The 16,430-nt window shown below is 47.7% G+C and overlaps 1 protein-coding gene across 1 annotated transcript in view; it reads left to right on the top strand.

Annotated features, from left to right (window-relative positions):
* LOC139217263 (BAH and coiled-coil domain-containing protein 1) overlaps nucleotides 1-16,430 on the top strand; it is a 58,579-nt gene that overhangs the window by 29,268 nt on the left and 12,881 nt on the right. The window contains exons 3-13 of the mRNA XM_070848583.1: nucleotides 4,048-4,173; nucleotides 4,388-6,721; nucleotides 7,634-7,748; nucleotides 7,851-8,050; nucleotides 8,463-8,624; nucleotides 9,966-10,240; nucleotides 10,577-10,922; nucleotides 11,694-12,644; nucleotides 14,128-14,297; nucleotides 14,436-14,572; nucleotides 14,791-14,904. Of these exons, the coding sequence (XP_070704684.1) occupies nucleotides 4,048-4,173; nucleotides 4,388-6,721; nucleotides 7,634-7,748; nucleotides 7,851-8,050; nucleotides 8,463-8,624; nucleotides 9,966-10,240; nucleotides 10,577-10,922; nucleotides 11,694-12,644; nucleotides 14,128-14,297; nucleotides 14,436-14,572; nucleotides 14,791-14,904 (4,930 nt within the window). The remainder of the gene's footprint in view (nucleotides 1-4,047; nucleotides 4,174-4,387; nucleotides 6,722-7,633; nucleotides 7,749-7,850; nucleotides 8,051-8,462; nucleotides 8,625-9,965; nucleotides 10,241-10,576; nucleotides 10,923-11,693; nucleotides 12,645-14,127; nucleotides 14,298-14,435; nucleotides 14,573-14,790; nucleotides 14,905-16,430) is intronic.

The raw sequence follows: 16,430 nt of genomic DNA, 5'->3' as shown, positions 1-16,430 counted from the left end.
TGGGTATGAAATTGAATCTGGATTTACACCAAAAACTAATCACTAATCACAAACTAATCAATCAAATTAGGAAAGAGCTTTCAAATCTCAGTTTCTGGGGTTGGAAGGCCAAATCAGAGAGAAGATGATGCATTTTCAGCTTAAGCCGCATTAGCGCAGACAGTGTGGACGTGGTCTGTTTAGAGAGGGCCAGTTAAGTCATGCATACAGACCACATTTCTATTGGGAGCATGAGCAGCAAACCATTAGCTGAGTGACACATTAAGCAAACCTATAAATAACATCATCACATAACAGTGGTATGGTCCTTCGGATCAAGAAAACTGGCGGAGGGAGCCAGTGACTTTGAGAAAGAGAAATGTCTTGTGTTGACTTTTGCTAAAAATTTATTGTGTAGGGAAAAGGAAAGTGTTGAGTACACTGCCTTACAAATCCTGAGATATTTGTATTAGGTGACAGTGCCAAGAACCAGACCATTAGTGGCTCTCATGATGTCAGAGGGAAGCACAGATTAAAAGAGAGGTTTTTGTTTTTTTTTGCTTTAGATTCTCTCTTCAGATTGATTGCCAAATACAGTAACAGCCATTGTGTGCACCACACATGGGCTTGTCTGTTGTTCATTTGCTGAGAGGAGACGTGGACTCACACACAGAGAGAGGGAGAGGGGGAGAGAGGGAGAGAGGGAGAGAGGGAGAGGTACATGACAACAACGGATGCAGTGTAGTGAACGGTTTAATAAATGTAATGTAAAATGTTTTTCATAACACTTGGTAAAATGGATTAGGCCCTCTGGCTTTTGAAAGATTTATTTTCATGTGGGAACCGTTGAATAAACCTCACTAAATCAACCGAGAGGAAAAATTAAAAAGAAAAATGGACCTAAAAAAGAAAGGAAAAAAACAAAAACCTGCAGGCTCCTCGCAGGCCTCAGGCCAGCTGGCTGCGGTCCAAATGACTTCTTACGTTATGCCAAAAACAATCGCAGTCTCACATCTCTGTCAGCGCATATAGACACACATGCATGCACACACCTGTCTAATCCACTTTGTTTGAAACGCCTTTCCAAGCCTATCTTCAGTTGTCCATCTTCCCTTCTGTTAGCAGTTGCTAGCCTTTCCTTTTTGTGGGATTTAAGCTGCACCCCCCCGCCTCTCCTCTCTTCCATACTCCTGCCTCTTTCATTCTCTCTCTCTCTCTCTCTCTCTCTCTCTCTCGTGCCAGCCTGCATCCCTTCCTTTCAATTAGTCAAACCTGAAGAGATCCACCACAGCACTGCCCCCCTGCTCTGCCAAACCCCTCCTCCTCCCTTTTGGTGTCTTGATGGTTCTGTCACTTTTTCTCAATTAGTGGACCTGACAGGCAGCTAAGCCTGCTCCTCCTCTCCTCTTGGTCTTCCACTGTCATGCACTCTCTCTGTCCTTCTAGCTCTCTCTCTCTCTGAAATGTTACAGCCATTTCCCCGGAGATGATACACAGTTCGGCGTTTATGTTATTTTGTCTTTCAGCTAAAGTGAAGAAACCCTCACGAGCAAGTGTATGGGCTTTTGATTTCAGAGCAGGTATGAGAGGAGTGGATAGGAAGAGAGGGCGGTTGTGTGCTAGAGAAAAAAAAACGAAACACTCTGTCGTCTGCCTCTAATTCAGCAGGCTTAATTCTCCTCTGCCTCTAGGTGCTGTTCTATATCCAGCCCCCTTCTTTGTCCTCCCTGTTGGCCTGCTTCTCTCAGCCCACCATGTTGTGAGAAATACCTTCATAACTTCTGGAAATCCCTCCCTGGGATGCAGCTCTGTTTGTTCTGTCTCTTGCCCCTGCGCCGCCCGTGGAAAGGAGGGCATGCGCTGTGAACTACCGTCTGTCATTCACTTGCTGATGCGGGCTTGTTTATGTATTTGTGTGTGAGTGTGTGGAGGGAGCGAAAGAGAGCAGGGCTGCTGTGCCGTCAGCAGACTGCACTAAGACCCTGCTCACGTCGCCTGCAGCAGCAGCAGCAGCGGCAGCAGCGGCAGCAGCTTCCCTTGTCCTGGCCAGATTAATGGCTGAATGGGCTCTGCCGTGCCCAGCAGTCCCCCTCTTGCCGCCCCAGTGGAGGGCATGCTGAAACTGAGCGGGCTGGCATTATCGGGCACAGCCAGACCACGCTGTGAAAAGGGATTACGCCGTCAATCGTCATGCTCACAAACAACATGCTGCCGCAGAAAAAAGCCCCTCTCCCAGCTTGGATAAAGACTGCCAAACAGCTCTCTGCTTTTCTCCCTCCCAAAATCAGAGAAAAACGTCTTGCTTAAACAAAGGATCCCCCCCCCCCTCCTCCCACTGTAGATGAATTGGCATAAATGTGTGTGCTTATTAATCATGACAGCAAAGAAAGAGACAGAGACAAAAGGGGAGAGAGTGAACAGAGTAAGAGAGGTAGGAAAATAGGTGAAACAGAGAAAAAGAGAGAAAAGGTGAGGGTATGTAATTATCACCCCATTGCCCTCGTCAGAAAGCAGCCCCTCCTGTGTTATTGCAGGGCTGTTTGCCCTCTCTGTGCATTTCATTAATTAAGATGGGAGCATGCGGAGGCCGCTCTGAGACGGGGTCATTAAGCCCACCACAACACTCCTCCCTCCCCAGAGCCGGTTCACAGCACCGGCCCCATTGTTCCACCGGCAGAAAGTGAGACATTCAACACTCAGAGCTCCTGTTAAAACCACGGTGCTGCACAAACACACACACACATGCGCGCACAGACACACACACACACACACGCTAGGCCAAATGAACTGCATCTGCGCTTTCCGGGATCAGGTCGCACGCTTGCCAACACAAATACGTCTGTCTTTCATTTAGCTTGTAGAGCCATGTTTTCCTCTCTCTATCCCCCCCTCCTCCTTCCTTCACTCCGTCTGTGAGTTGTGTTTGAAAGTGAGGCTGGAGGGTGAGACAGGTGCAAAAGCAGGGAAAAGGAGCCGCGAAACACATGGACTTCTCTAGGTGACTCAGACGCCACTGAGATGTTTGTATGTGGTGCCGGTGGACAGTAGACGTCCTGTCCGTCTTCATCACAGTCACACGGATTAGAACACAAAATAACCCTACGTGTCTGTCTGTTCTCTATGTCTTTCTTTTCCTTCCTTCTCTGACATTGGTTCACTCGTGATGATAGCGCATATAGTTTTCATGTCGTTATCTATTTCATGTGTGTAGCTTGAAGTAGATGGGAAGAGCACAGGTTAATCATTTTTTTTATCACATTACATAATATGCTCAGAAGAGAATATTCACTGTAGTTATATGGCACTATTATCAACAAAGAAGCATCATATTGTTGTAATGATATTTTTGTAATTTACAGTACTTTAATGTGATTATTTCTTGCAATCGTATGGAATGATTAATTATACAGTAGTAGAGATGGGCTAACTCAGTTCACATTGATTTGTTTAGATGTTATAGTTAACCAATTGCAGTAGAAGTGGGTTGTCATATTGATGCAGTCCTACTGCGATGGGCTTTCATCTCAGTCCATGTTTTCTCTCTCCTCCACCTTCAAAGTCCTTTGTGTTTTTGTGTCCCGTTGCAAAATGAGTTTTGTGTTTGGTTGTGGTGTAAATGCCCTCCAGATGGGCTCGATGTAATAAGCCCAGGTGTACTGGCTTACAGGCCCAACACTCAAATGACCTTCTACCCTCGATGTAGGTCAGCAAAGGTCAGCCACTCGGCTCTCTCTTCATTGTAAACACAAGCTTCAAATCCATCCTTATCACTCCATTCAGATGGAGAGAGCTGCCACTGCCAGTTCTGAGAGAGTTAAGAAAGAGCCATATGTTTCAAAGACAAATTTCATACATAACAGCAATCCCCTAGCTTGTCTTGTGTTGTTTGCATTCTAAACTCAGGCAGGAAAGGCAAACATGACAGGCAGAGCCAGTACTTATTTGCGTATGAACACCACCAGCTGCATTGGACCTGAAGGATTATGTTGGGTTAGGCTGGATAACTACATCTTGGTGGTTATTGTCCTGTCTTATCAATTCTCTCCCTCTCTCTGCTATCCATCTCAGCAGCTCCAGGGTATCCTCGATTTTCAGGGAGTCTGGCCCACACTTTCCTTCCCATGAGCCACTTGGATCACCATGCCAACAGTGGAGTTCTCTATGGGCAGCACCGTTTCTATGACACCCAGAAAGGTGAGGCATGAGATGATTAAAATTTAATCAGACAGAAATAAGACATTTAAATCCAATTTCTACAATATAGTATGGTGTAATTTGATGTGGGATATTGATATAAGGATGCCTAGGGACACTATCATGAGAGCTGAATAATCTAATTCTGTCATTGCCTTTTCCTTTCTTGTCTAATGCATTTGTCTTTACGGGTTTGCTTTCCTACCTCTATTAGAGAACTTCTACCTTCGAGGTCTCCCGTCCCAGCCACCTCTCATCTCAGCCAATCACAGTCTGCCACCAATGTCCAGGGCAGGTTCAGGGCACTCTCAGGGGTCCTGCAGCAGAGACAGAGATCCAGGGGTAGGGGCAGCTCTACATAAGGGTCTGAAAGAAGGCTCTGTGGAGAGAGGAGTGGTACCTGTCAAGGACAAGGAGAGGTCCAGTAGCAAACAGGAGGCAAAGGAGAGACAGCAGCAGCACCAACAGCACCACAATCACCAGCCACCGCAGCCCACACACCACCACCATTCCCACTCCCATCAGCAGCACCCACACTATCCGCAGCACCCACTACCCCTTGAGGAGGTCAACAGTCGGGCCCTGGAGAGGCACAAGGCGTCACTCACGATGGAGTACAGCAAAGAACACCCTCAGAGTATGGGCAAGCCCCTAAGTGCATGCTTGCATAATGGCAAGATGCAAAACGGAGATGCAGGAACTGGAGCAGGGGCTAAAGCGTCCATGTCCAGCTGTGGGGGGGAAGGCACAGCTCTTGGGGCTATGGGGGCAGGGGGGAGCAGCCAGGGCAGACATATAGGGTCCAGCGGCAGTAGTCGCTGCACCAAAGAGGGGGTAAGCGGAGAGATGAGGATCAGTGAACAACCGTCAGACTGTCTGGAAAGGGGTCAGGCACCACTCCACCACTCTCTGTCCTACTCTGTACCCCCACCTTTACACATGGGGTCTGCTACTGGCGGGACACACCCCCATCCACATCCCCACGCTCACCCACATACACATCCTCACCCAGGGGGCTTCCACTGCCTTCAGCTCCATCCTAGCCACCCACACCACCCACACCATTCCCACCATACACACCACCACCCGGACTTCTTCTGCCCACCCCCTCCTGCTCCTTTGGCCAACCCTGCCTCACATGAAAGGGGGCCAGCCAATGGAGGGCGAGAACCTAAAGTCTCAGGCCCTACGTTTGTGCCATCTGTGGCAGACCTGGGGGACAAGTCGAGTGGGCCATTCCAGCTTGGTAACTCCGACTGCCAGGGAGTGGGCGGAGGGGGAGGTGGCAATACCAAGGACAAGGTAATAGAAAAGAATGGCGGTGGTGGGCACCATAGTAGTTGGCACAGAAAACAACAGCAGCAACAGCAACAACAGCAGCAGCAGCAGCAACAGCAGCACCCATACAGAAAGACAGAGAAGCCTCCAGATTGGATGCAGTCCCACCACCAACACCTTCAGCCCTCACAACTTCCTCCACCTCCCCAACTACAACAGCCTCCACATCCCCAGCAGCAGCACCAGGTTGTGCGATCACGCAGTGCTGAGTGTATCAACAGTGGTGTGGACATGGATGTGTTCAGACCCTCGTTGCCCCAGGGGCCTAAGGCTGGACACTCTATCGCACATTCTGTCAACACTTCTCCCTACAGAGACTGTTCCCATCCAGGACCCCCACCTAACTCCTCCCCACTGGGAAGTAAAAGCATGGGTCAGCATAGTGGGGCTGGAGCAGCCCATGGCCCTAGTCCTGGAGGTAGCTGCTCCTTACAGAGAGATGGACAAAAGGTAGCCAGGATACGCCACCAGCAGCATGGCCGACCTGGCCCAGATGCTCCTTCTCCTGCTGAGTTGAACCAGGGGTCTAGTCAGGAGCTGAAAAGAAAGATGGACATGTCTCCCTATGGTTACAGCAACAGCAGTGGGCAGCACCACCACCAGCAGCCCCCGGTGCCACACTGGGCCATGAGGCCTCCACACCACATGTCACAACCCGAGGAGGAGCAGAGGAAGTCTTACATGGAGTTAGGGACCACTGGTGGTCAACATTCCCAGCAGCAGCAGCAGCAGCAGCAGCAGCAGCCGGGAATGAACCTGCCTCCTCCCCAGCCTCCTCCTGCACCTCCCATCAGTCAGCAACAGCAGCAGGCACAGCAGCAACCTGAACCCCAGGGCCCAACTCAGGGGGAGAGCAGTGCCATGAAAAGCTTACTAAAGTACAGCAACCAGCAACAACCACTGCTCCTCTCCCAAAAGAGCCCCTTCGGGGGGCTGGGAAGCCTCAAATCAGGTCCTGCTGGGGGGAGCTGTGCACTGCAGGGCAACAAACAGACTCTACCTTCCAGAAAGGGCCCGGTCAATGACAACGAGCGTCCTGATTACAGTGGGCGGAGCAGGGATATGAGTGAAGCAGGTCATGGTGAAAGTGAGGTGCGGCAGCCACCGGTGGGAATTGCAGTGGCTGTGGCCAGACAAAGGGAGCCACCTTGTCGTTCAGCTGACAGTCACCCCAACAGCCGGCAGGGCAGGGTACATCCCTCAGTGAAAGGTAAGCAGTGTAGGTCATTGCCCTATAAACAGCGGTGTAGGAAACAGACGCCAGTTTTTTTTTTTCTTATCTGTGCCCTTTGAATGACCTCGCTGTGAAACAAAACAAAACAAGGTCCACACCGGAAAAAGGTTTAAAAATATTTTTTTTGCAGTGATGAGGGAAACCTTCATTTTTGGTGAATGGGTTAGGAGTAATGTATGACATTTAACTCTCACTGGCATTTACTACTCATAGTTTTGATTACAATTTGATGCACAGTAGACTCAAACCATGTCTATCTAAACATGGGTGAGTTCTGTATTATTTCGCTGTTTCAAAAGTGACTACATTTCACAGACACTGCCACAGGAATTCCAAGTAATAAAGTCTGAGTAAATATTAGGAATAGCAAATAGGAGGGGCAATTTACATTACATTAATAATACTAGGCTCCAAACCTGTATTGTTCCTTTGTTTGGTCAAAACCAAACAAAGGAACTCTGCAAATTTAGCAGCCTATCAAAAAGACTGTTGCGTTACTATTTTAAATGGAGCAACAGCACATAATCAGTTTCACATAGTGTATGCGCCCTTGTTTGGATCGGTAGTCCTTAATGAAGTCATTTTAAAAACAGTGGATGGTAATGATAGATGCAGCTTTGCTTTGTCAACAGAAGACTGGTTTGACTTTTTGGGAAGAAATACAGATGTAATGGAGGAAATGGGCTAGAAAATAGTAAAGTACATGAGTATGGTTAAAATAGCAATAAAAATATTGTACAAAATATGTGTAATGGGTCAATGGCAGTGCTTCAGGTCTCTTGAGAGTCGTGGTAGAGTTTTTGGAAAAAGTGAGAGACTTGGGGAAAATGTTTTCACCAGGAGACACAACAGTGAAAGCTAATGGCTATGCTGATGTTTGTTTCACAGGACCGCCCCGCTCCATGTATCCTTCAGATCACTCCGCCGAAGAGGAGAGGAAGAGGATGAGTGGGGAACAGATAAGTCTGACTTGCTTGGACAGAGAGAGAGATGCCTATATCAGGTACGCATGCTTAATACTCAATTAAAATCTGTTCGTAATACAAACCTTCAGTATACTGGTCAATATTTGTATTAACTTATTTTTGTCTCATCCTGATGCCAGGGATAATAAGGAAAGGGTGGAGTTTGCAAGAATCCACCCCTCCAACAGCTGCCACGGGGACCTCACCTCACATCTCATGGTCCCAGGCGGGACTTCCCTCCAGTCTGGCCAATTAGGAGATCCTGCTGCACATTCTGCTCACCATCATTGGATGCCAAGAACTGGAAGTCCATCCCTGTGGATGACAGGACACTCTTATGGTGAGAGAATATTAATAGTTTTGGAATTAAAGATGCTGAACTTACTTACACATTCAACTTCATTGATTTCAGTAACAATTACTTGTGTAGTTTTACAGATCGTGTAAAGAGGGTATAGTCCTGCTTTTCCCTCTTATGAACTAAAAAAAATGTTTTATGCTCTGCCAGCTAAGAGGTAATTTGTGCTTTTGTATAATCTTGCTGAGCTGCAAATATTGAGTTCCTGGCTGCAGAATTCAGCAGCCAGGATTTTACATTTTTTTGAAAAGAACACATAATTTCAACTTAAGCACGTTTTCACCGTTTCCCAGTAAGGTTTAGCTTTGAATTCATGATGTAGTGATTATGATAGCAGTCTTTCACATAGAAAGTGATGGGTATATGAATCTAAACTGACATCCTTTCTATAAAGCAGGTATAGGTCATACAGCCCTGCACCAGAACCTTCCCCCTGGTTTCTCTGCAGCCATGCCAGGCCCCCTGCAGCCAGTCCTGCCTCTGCCTCAGGACCCCTCAGCCCAGCTGGTGGTCCTGCCCACTGAGCCTCCCACCCATCCTGCAACCCATCACCTGGGTATGCCATGACCTTGCTTTCCGCTCTGTATAGCTAAGTGTATTTATAAAGCACTTTGAACAAATGAGTCTAGTGCACAAAAACTATGCATTGTACCGCCTCACACGTACACATTTTCCATTTTCCCTCATAATTTGACACACAAATGTAAATCCCCATTAGGGGTTCATTAAATACAGCCTATATTCCACAGCTTCACCTCCTACTGACTAGTCATTAACAGTTATTTCAGCGTTCCTATAATCTGGGGCTAACATTAAAAGAACTGTTGGTATTCAAAGTGAGCCTGTAAAGACTGCTGATGAACTTTCCTTTAATGGGCTCTTTCAGACACACACATCCACATACACACAAGAGGAAGAGGAAGTGTGAGAGTTAGGGGAAGATCACTTCTCAAAACCCATTGCAGTCACATATTCAGTGAACAGGCTGTGACATTTAATTAGCTCACCATCTTCGACGGTTTGTTTCCTTCTGGGCTCTGCAGGAGTTTCAGTTGAGAGAGGAAGTGCATCCAGAAAATCTTTCTCACAGGAATCATTTGTGTATCCAAGTTTATATCACTGAACCAGGATATTTGGTGTGTCTAGGAAAAGGGGGAAGGAGGGGCAAGTCAGAGGGGAGAGAACAGAAAAAAAGCCTATAGTGGAGGCCCACTATGTCCCAATTGGGACCTCTGTCATAGCACATCACCCACATGAAGTCGCACTGGTCCACAAGACCACATAATGAGAAAGGTTGTCCACCCATAGACGTGGGAACTAAGCCTTGTGCTGGGCCTTTTTGCAGACCCTTCTCTGTGGCTTGGCTGGGCAGGTGGGGCTTTTTAGTAAAAAAGTCCGCGCTGAATGCTCCAGCGAGACAAACATGCATTTTCAGCTCAGTGCTTTGACCTCTAATCAACGTACAACCACCATCATCTGTTCGCATTTCATCATTGTCATGAATTTTTTTTCCAGCATTCCTGCAAATTCTCAAGGCAGTTTTAAAGACACAGCTTTTGGTTGAGAGCGGGGGAGGGTGTGGGATCGCTGCTGCCTAGAGAGATGTTGTTCTGTGAAGTCAAAAATCTTTTTTTTTAAAAGAGATATGTCTTTGCTATAAAATTTGAAGATAATGATTTTTAAATTATCCATAATGGTTTCACTGTTTTGAAACGGGTGTGTAGGAGGTAGATAATGAGAGATATGCATAACACAATGTTGTATTCTATTGTGTTGTGCACAGTGTTCATGTGTATGACTCCAAAGGCAAAGGTTGCTGAGGTGTGTATGTGCATGCATGCCTGTATGTTTCTAAGGTAGCCACCTCTGTCACATTCCTCCTGCTTTTTCTCATTAGATGTGATGGAGCAGCCAGGGCTGTGGCCCCCTGTGTATGGCGCCCGGGGTCCACCCTCCCACATGCAGCATCCTGCTGTGTACTCCCGATCCCAGTTTCTACGGCAACAGGAGCTGTATGCTCTCCAGCAGCACCAACAGCTCCAGCATCAGCATCAACATCAGCACCAGAGCCACCAGTCACAGCAACCACAGCCACAGTCTCAAATCCAGCAGCAGCAGCACAGAGCTGCACATGGCATGGACATGCAACATCACACCAGTCACAATTCACAGGTGATTATGAAATTTGCAAGAAACATTAAGATTTTAGTGTGAAGATAATTTCATTTATATCTATCTATCTATCTATCTATGCACAAGAGAACAAGACTCAAGCAGAGTAAGTGAGTCGTGAGGCAGCTTAAATTCTCACATGACTAGTCTATTTTTACCTCCCCTAATATTTTTTCTGGGATATGCTGATTTTCTTGGAGGAATGAAGTGAGTCACTGAATGCTAGAATTGATTATTACATTGCTAATATAGAAATCCACTTGCTTGAGATCTTTAAGATTTGTTGGGCCCGTCAGTAAATGTGGAAATGAAAATAACACAATTTTAATGCCGCAGATGCAGAAGAGGCCCGATGAGCCCTCGGTTGAACTAGAGGAGCTCATTTCGGAACCCAGAACGTCTAAACCTGCCAAGCCCTACTCTTACAACCCACCTCAGAGGAACAACTCTCCCAATGGGGCCTGTGCGGCTCACCTGTCCCCTTGTTGCCAGTCCCCCTCACTACGACCGCATCCCAAAAGCACTCCCTCTACGCCCTGCCCTGCTCCCAGCCCGGCCGCAGCAGCCCCTCACTCGCCTGCCATCAGCCCTGCCCCACCTCAGATGCCTAAGGGAGCAGATACCCAGGACAAGAGAGGAGAGGGACAGCCCCCAAGGGATTACCCAGAGTCTCTAGAGCCTGGTAAGCATAAGCAAAAGTATCTATATGCAAACGAAAATACACACATGCTCCTCAATACACTGAAAGAAGATGCTGTTTGTGATCAGTTTTAGATGCAGCTAATGAGAAGTGTTAGGCCAAATTACTTTGACACAGGACAGTGACCTCTGGGATATAGCAGCATCTTATACATTATATCCTAAGGTAATTGGAATAGCCACTGTTGTTAATGGTCCTTTTTTCAACTGGTGTTATGGTAATATGTGTGGGTGGGTTGGCAAGCCCCTGATTGACTGAACAGCACAAAGATGCAGAAAATGGCTGCCGGCGGAGCCGGGGCTTTCCAGTAGCGTTACCTCGGTAATGACTGAGAAACACCTCAATAGCAGGCCTCGCATCTCCTCCACCCCCACAGGCTCCGCACTCTCTTCATCATCATTAATGTCTGGCTAACGGCCGCCACACGCCAGAGGAATTGTGTCAGGTGCTCTGATAAACCAAAGCCTAACCCACTTCAAATACACACTCACACAAGGTTGCATGTGGTCCTCTATCCTTCCTACTGCTGGGAGATTAAGGCAGAGTGCTTTTCCTTTTCCTGGTTTTCACCCCATCTGACCTTGATGGGAGTTAAGTTCAAAGCGGGCCTGATGTGTTTTAGATTTGCATAACACCTTTTAAATGCAAGACCGGCTTTAAGAAAAATTGTGCTTCCTGATGTATTTAATCAAAATTGTTTAGCCAATATTGACAATTAATGGCTCTATTATCTATATTTCTTTCTCTCTACAGACTTGCCTCCTGGATACACCTACCCTGCTATTGCCATGGGCTACAGAAGTGGGCCCTCCCCCCAGGATGTTCGACTGGCTGAGCCAGCCGACCTGGAAGCAGTCCAGGTGGAGCCTGCTGAGCATGCTCCCCAGTCTCTCTCCCGCCTGGGGGAGGAGCTAGACTGCCAAGCTGTGGTCAGGCCCCTCCCAGAGCCACTCCCACCTGAGGAAGTGGAGCAGGAAGCAGAGGAAAGAGTGGTCGAGAGGGTGCTGGAACGGAGGGAGGAAGTGGAGGTCGGAGCGGTGACAGCAGCCAACTATGTGCCTGGAAAGAAGGAGGTTGAGGAACAGGGACCTGCTGAGGAAGAGGTCCTGGTTTGTCCCCCTGCTGAGAGCCCAGTGTGCGAGGCTGCTTCCTGTCCAGTTCCCCTTTCAACAGAGGAGCCTGAAAGGCCAGAAGCTGTCATCACCTTGGAAGAGGAAGAGGATGATGAGGCGATACATGAGGAAAGCCAGGTGGAGCGTGCTCCAAAGGTCAACATGACCGGAGAGCAGGAACTAGAGCTGCCCGCCATCATCGAGCTCGACCCTCCTTCCCCTGCAGCCCCTGAGCCACAGTCCCTGGCCCCTGAGGGAGCAGCGGACAGCAAGCAACAGCACAAGAATGAGATGACCCCCGATGACGCCTCAGTGGATTTTGTGTGTCTTTCCCCTTCCTCAGCTTCAGCTCCCAGCCCAAGCCAGGCAACTGTTGCCGTGCCCCACAAACCTCTTGTGCCCTGCTACTGGAGTCTGGAGCTGCTGATTGCAGCTGCTTTCTGCACAGACGTACCTCCATTTCCCTTGTTCCCTCTTAGCACCCCATCAGTTGCCCCTTCACAGCCAAACCCCCACCAGGGTATGGAGCTTCTGAGTGAGCTGGCAGATCTGGAGCTGCAACAGCAAAAGCGCACCTGTGGGAAAAGCCAGGGTGAGGGACAGTGCGTCTTCCATTACTCACCCACATTAACATGCACATAGAAACACGCTCATATCAGCACAATGCACTTCAGTTTACCCTCCTTTTCCTCTGCGTCCACTGAGACAAACTCCCACTCCCCCCCTCCGGCCTAGCCTCCGTCGCTCTGTGTTCCCTCCCAGATACTCCTCTCTTCGTGCTGGTCTCAAGAGCCTCTGGTGGATTCTAACATGTCCCCAGAGAAGCCGTCTGCATGCCTGCTTGCCGTTCCTCTTCTTTGGTGTGTTAAAGGCACTTTTATTTTCTAAAAGGCTGTTCTAACGATGCAGAGGCCTCAGGAGAGCGAGAAGAAGCAGGAGGACAGGGCTGAACTACTAGCGAGGGGTGTACACCTCCCTCTCTCACTCCCTCGCTTTGCCTTCCAGCTTTCCTTAGGGAGCTGTCTCTCCGTCTCTCCATCCTCACGCTGTTTGATCCACATGTGTGCACAAATGCACACACACTCAAACACGCATTAAAAAAAAACAAAAAACACACACACTCGATTGCAAATACAATTTTAACAAAAAGGGAAAAAGAGACACAGCAATTGGCTTCCCTCTCTCCCACACACAACATGTTACTGAAAGTTAGTGTGTAATCACAAAAGCAGTCGATGTTTTCTGCACCCTGGAGCATTGCCTGGCTAATTAGACCCCATTGTTTTAAAGTGCCTTTAAAAGCTTCCTTGTTTTTCAAAGCGCAATGTTTTTTTTGTTTTTTTTTATTCATGCAAAAGGATGTTTTGTGTTTACCACAGCATCCTAATGCATTTAACCGCTCCCAAAAGAGGGTTCTATAAAAAGGGTATCATCAACTGATTCTAGAGTCAGTGATGTTGTCTTTGTGATGCGATACTGTTGACAGCTCAGGGAAGTGGCACATGTCGAGTCACAACAATAGTCTTTATGAAAAGCAAGTACTTAAACAAGTGAGAAGAATCAGTATTTTTTATTTATGTATGTAAAGATGTAAGACATTGTTACTTTGTAAACAAAATTTCGTGTTTATCCGTCTCTGTGACTCTGCTGCAACCCCTGATATTCAGCCTTTAGCTCAGTACATCGATTGCAGATACAGGACTGTATATGAAGCGCTTGGCCCAGATGGCCACTGACATAGCAGCATCTGTTGAGTCCACTTGATATGACCTCTGAAATGGTATGCTGCTGCTTCCTCATACCGGATTAATGTACTCAGTTCCCCTCAATGTCTTTCTTCTTCACCATTTATTGGCTATATCGCAAGATTTTGCTGCGTTCAGTGTCAAAACTTGCACATGTAATGCTTCCATGCACAAACCCCACCTCTCTTTCTTGCTCACTTTGACGCAGGTTTCTTTTGACAAATGTTAAGAAAAACAAACTTAATTGTAGTGTGTCTAAATCAAGCATGCATGGACGCAATGTGACCCAAATCACTGTTTTTTTTCTTCTTCCCTTTTGTTCCATAATAGAAGAGGAGTTGCTGATGTTTGACCTCCAGAGCCTTGCTACCTTAGCCACAGCCCGTGCCCTGGAAATGGGCTCCCAGGAAGGCAGCAGTGCAGGTTCAGGGCGGCACTTCCCAGCCCGCAGGATCCTGAATTTACGTAGGAAATGCAGCTGGACGCCTCGCAATGAACCAGTAAGACTGCAACTACATTGTGCCTCGAACCGCAAAGATGCAATATGGTTTTAATGTATAATCAATTAAATATTTAAACAGATAACGTAGTGAGGAATGTGCTTTATGTATTTATGTTGTTTTTTTTGTGGATGACAGGTGTGCCCGGCCAAAGGTGCCATGGAAACAATGGATGGGCCTGAGCTTGCAATGCGTGTGAAGTTGGCTGAGCTACAGCGTCGCTACAAAGAGAAGCAGAAGGAGCTGGCCAAACTTCAGAGGAAGCACGATCATCAGTGAGTGTGACCTTATCCTCTTTTCCCTTAAGCTTCTCTTCTCCTTTTGCATTCAGAGATTTCAAAAGCAATAAATCTTTAACACCTTTGCTTCTAGTTTGAGAGGATTCTTTTCTATATTCCTCGCTGCTTCGTTCGTTTGAGTTTAGATACATAGCACCAGTATCACAGAATTCTTCTCAGTCTGTTTTTGTGTTTACATCTGTGTGTGCAAGCAGGAAGGAGGAAACACCTCGCAGCCCAGCGCGCCGAGGGCCGGGGCGGCCGAGGAAGCGGAAACCCACCCTCACAACAGGTCCAGTGTCCTCATCTGAGGGCCAGAGAAAAGTCAAGTGAGTATCATTTAGCCCATCTCCGCTGGCTGGCTGTAGTCCAATCTTGCCTGATAAGCCCCTCGGTATCACTGGCACACAGGGACTGCCTCTCATTGGCATGGACGGGAAATGGAAGAACACACCAGAACCATTCTAGGAAGTCCACTTGAGCCATTTCCAATCTAATCGACACTGGTGTTAATTGCAGAGCAGCATAATCTGTGTCAGCTGAGTGTATGTCTGCTAGCACAGAATATTTACGCGTGCTTGATATATGGACCACACATACCTTAAAAATGCTCATTGGCCTCATTATGCTGCAACGCAACTAATCCTAAACCTCAGTGGCACTACCGAGGTGCATGTTGAGCTGAGCTGGTCTGGGTTCAGGGGGAGTTGGCTGTAGGCTGAGGGGGATGACAGGCAGAGGATGTAATTAGAGTACTGTGAATTCTCCTGTAATCTGTCCCAGCAGCAGGAATGTCACACACCACAGCCCCACAGGGTCACCAGGGGTCCAGAGGATAACATGATGGTCAGACAGTCCAGGCACTCGGAGATAAACTGACATTTAGAGCTCTCTTACAATGCCTGTGTGTGTATGAAGGAAAAAAATAATAATTAGAGGAATAGAGCAGCAGAATAAAAAATAAAGAGGAAGACGGAGATAAGAGATTGGAGGATATTAAGAAACAAGGACTCTACTTCATCTGAAAATGTGTTAATGACAATTTAAAAAGTGCCGGCGTCAGCTTTTGTCAAAAGATGGGTACCATTGGTGCTTGGTGGTGGTGGGGGGACCAATGAACCAAAAGGGTTTGGGTGATAAAGGTTTGCTGTCAGGCTTCAATTAGCCTTGTCAACAGGGTTTGGAAAAGCTTAAAGCACTAAATGTCACCTTGCAGCATTCTCTCTCTCTCCATCTTCCCTTCTTTTCTCACTGTGGTTTCTGGGCAGCGGTCCACAGTGTTCCCAGCTGCCCCTCTGCGATGTCACCTCCACTCTCATTCCACCCATGTACCCCTGCCCCCTTCGCCAGGCCAGCACTGATCTGAGTGGGGATGCTGATGCTGGGTGACAATGACACCCAAATGAAAGGGTAACGGGCCAGGGCCCTGCAGCAAAGTGCAGTGCAGGGAGGGTGGGGGTGGTGGAGGGGTTCTGCAGGCCACAGTACAGTAAACTACAATCTATCTCTCTATTGTGTTCAAATTTCACAGCTAGCCACAGCTCAGGTGCTTTTACTTTTCTTGAAGGCAGCAGGGGTGTACACCCTTCTGTTGCTGCAGATGTGTGTGTACAATGCAGCAGAGAATGACACGACGCTCCTGAACAAGGAACAGGCAGACTGGGGACTGATTACCCCCATGTTGTGCTACATGGCAGGGTTATGTAAAAGCATGTACTGCACCTGCCACTCATGCCACTACAACATGCTGATGCTTTGGTGCTATGATGGGGGGCAGTGGGTCAGTGGGTAACAGCTCAGCCTTTTAGCATCTCTTTCCTCACGTTATTGTGTTTGAACCAGGAGGAGTGTGTGT

The sequence above is a fragment of the Pempheris klunzingeri genome, chromosome 17, assembly GCF_042242105.1.
Source record: "Pempheris klunzingeri isolate RE-2024b chromosome 17, fPemKlu1.hap1, whole genome shotgun sequence".
Taxonomy (NCBI): Eukaryota; Metazoa; Chordata; class Actinopteri; order Acropomatiformes; family Pempheridae; genus Pempheris; species Pempheris klunzingeri.
This window is presented reverse-complemented; position numbering and strand designations above follow the sequence as displayed.